Source organism: Solanum pennellii, chromosome 5 (genome assembly GCF_001406875.1).
Source record: "Solanum pennellii chromosome 5, SPENNV200".
Lineage (NCBI taxonomy): Eukaryota > Viridiplantae > Streptophyta > Magnoliopsida > Solanales > Solanaceae > Solanum > Solanum pennellii.
The window spans coordinates 67,916,101-67,919,239 of NC_028641.1; the positions used below are offsets into that span (position 1 = coordinate 67,916,101).

Here is a 3,139-nt window from a genome sequence, read left to right on the forward strand (position 1 = left end):
TGATTCCATGGATGTGATATATATAATTTTTAAAAATTAATACTAACATAAATAATTAATTTATGAACTGTTTTTATTTTAACTTATTTGAAGTTTTGTGCTGACATTGTTGATTGTTTTTGTTACCATATAAACCAAAATTAACCGATATGAAACCCCCCACCCCCACCCCACCCCACCCCAATACCGTAACAAAAACGGTTTCGCTTATTTTTTTGTTATTTCTCTAATACCAACTACAGTAAAAATGCATGTTTATAATTCTTATAATGTTAATATAACATTTTTGTATTATATATTATACAAAAAACTGTACTATTCTTCTTTTCGTACAAAGTGGGTATTCCTAGGCGATGCCAAAGGCGTATCTAGAATTTTGAGATTATGGGTGCACTATTACGAAAAGTTAAATCTAAGATATAAATTCATCTGGTTTAACCACATTCTGTCAAATAAAATATTCAAATTTCTAACTTCTCTTAGAGAGGTGCACCCAATTATCATTGCACAACATTATACTACACTTCAACTATGGATTCACCCATCTATTTTTGAATACTTTTTTAAAAAATATAATACTACTATATATGATTTCAATAGAGGAGCATAGGTTTACGTGAACCTGATGATCCTCTTCTGGATATATATATATATATATATATATATATATATATATATATCATTTTTACATGTTTTGATTTGATATATGTGTGTGTGAGAGAGAGATAGCTGATTTGGCCCTTTTTTTTTTTTTAATTTTGCTTGATGATTCTTATCCGTTAAGGGTGTTCTTTTACTCTTATAATATGTAAAAAGTTAGATCTGCATAGACCCGCAACCCGTCTACCCCACATTAGTTTTAAAAAACCTTAACTTCCCCCGTATATGCCTCCACCCCGCACAACCTTAAAATTGTCTCACTCTACATAACCTTAAATCCACCCGGGCCCACATCAAAAACACCCCATTATCATCCCTATATTTGTGTGTCAATGATCCATGAAACTGAGAGAAAATATTGCAGACCATATATTTTTGTAAAACATTCTATGGAAAATACAAAGTAAAAACAAAAAATAACCTATAAACCACACTGTAAATTAATGTTAGATACATACAAAGACAGAAACGAAATATTTATTAAAAGAGTTAGAAGTTGATAAATTTCATTTAAAATTATCTCAAATTATTTATGTACTTATACATAATAATTAAAATGAATTGCTGTGACACACCATTCACAAAATATTTACAAGCTTGGACCCTCAAATTCTTCCACTAACAAGTCAGAAACTCAATAAATGTAATTTGGAAATTCTTAATCACATAACTCTTACTCCACAATCCTTTTCCCATTATCATCGTGAATTTTATTCATCTTAGCATGGGAAGTACTCCCAAGCTCAAGATTTTTCATCTCCTCAATCAACTTTGTGTGGTTAAAGGAAAAAAGTGAAAAATCACTTTCATTATGTGCCCTAAAATCAAATTTTGAATGAGATTGAGAAGATGAGGGAGCAGAAGGAGGAGGAGGAGGAAACAACTCAAATGTTGGCATATTTTTGAGAGGAATTTGTTGAGGATTAGAAGAACTTCCAAGTCCAAAAGTGGTAGTACCATAACACTGATCAGGTGGTGGTGGTTGTAGATGAGGGTTACAAGGAATGATCATCCAATTACCGTTTGGACCATTTTCAATCATAATGTCTGGATATGATTGGATGTATAAAGGGTATTGATACACATAACACCAATTGTATTTTATCTCCGGACGAAGCTCTTTCAGTGTATGTGCGAAGAAACAAATTTGTCTGTTACATGACGTTCCAGCTTGGCACAGAATGGTCCTGTACTTTGCAGGGTGTAACCAGTACTCAAAAACTCCATGACACAATTCGCAATGATCTCCCTTTATGCAAGATGCGACTTTGTAACTTGGGCAAGAAATTGGAAAATAGTTGTATTTTCTCGGGTCACGTCGACGTGCTTTTTCCCCTTGATGGGTAAAGGGGCAAGATGTCCAATCGTGACAGTAATGTTTTGAGCACTTTTGTACCTTGTAAATGTACATACGAAAATTATCAGATTCATATAAATCTTGACGGATACATTCGCGGAAATTTTCAGAATTCGCCTCTTGTCCCAAAAATTGTTTGTGAAATGGGAAAGATGATGAATAGTAGCTGAAATATTGACTGTCTCTATTATCCATTTGTACAGATGATACAATTGAAGAATATAAAATAAAAATGCAAAAAAATGATTGATATTCTTCACGAATAGAAAATCAACTTCCCAAAAATAAAAAAGAAGAAAGGAAAACTTTCTAGTATGGCTGAAATAGAAACTTTAGATTTTATCTAAAAGAAAAGGAGAGAATTTCTTGTGGAGTAAGAATGTGAGTGTGGAATAGGTGCTTCAATCATGAGGTTATTTATAGTGTGAAGAGCAAATGTTATGTACTCTAAGGATATAGTAATGTGAGTTTAAGTTGTAAATTGTCCATTTGAATTCAGGTGTCACACTTTTGTTTTTGAATTATCTTTTCTAGAGGTAATGTAACTTATGTATATTTGGAAATAATTTAATTTATATTTTAAAATACTTGTTTTTGCCTATGAATTATTTTAGACCACCACTATTTTATAAAATGTCATTTTTTAACAGACTTTCCTATGCAAATTAGCTGCGTTGTCAAGGAATTTCTAGCAAACAAATCTATCGGTTCATGACAAGCCAATTTTTAAAGAATTTCGTTCAAAAACGTTTTTGAAGAGCCATTTTTTGAGGAATCTCATTGTCAATAGAGCTTCATGACCGAAGATAATTGTTTACATTAAAATAAAACAATTAAATGAAAATATTTGTTGCTTGCAAAAAGTATGCCAAATAAATAAAATAGATATATGTTTTTTTGTTTTTTTGTTTTTTTTTTTTTGGTAAAAAAAGTCTCATCACATGCTCCTTTTCATTTTCATCTATCTAACTTTGAGAAGAACCAAATATATCGCTAATTATCTTGCTAAAATTAGTACTTTCGTATTATCAATGTATCACTTATATGTAATTAATTATTAGGATTATATTTATATATATATATATATATATATATATACATATATATATATATATACATATA

At 30.5% G+C, this 3,139-nt stretch overlaps 1 protein-coding gene across 1 annotated transcript; it reads right to left on the bottom strand.

The window, feature by feature from the left end:
- Positions 1 to 1,333: 1,333 nt before the first annotated feature.
- Positions 1,334 to 2,212, bottom strand: LOC107020201 (zinc finger CCCH domain-containing protein 24-like). The gene has a single exon (XM_027916879.1). The coding sequence runs from the start codon at positions 2,210 to 2,212 to the stop codon at positions 1,334 to 1,336; it is 879 nt and encodes a 292-aa protein (XP_027772680.1).
- Between the last annotated feature and the right edge of the window lie 927 nt (positions 2,213 to 3,139).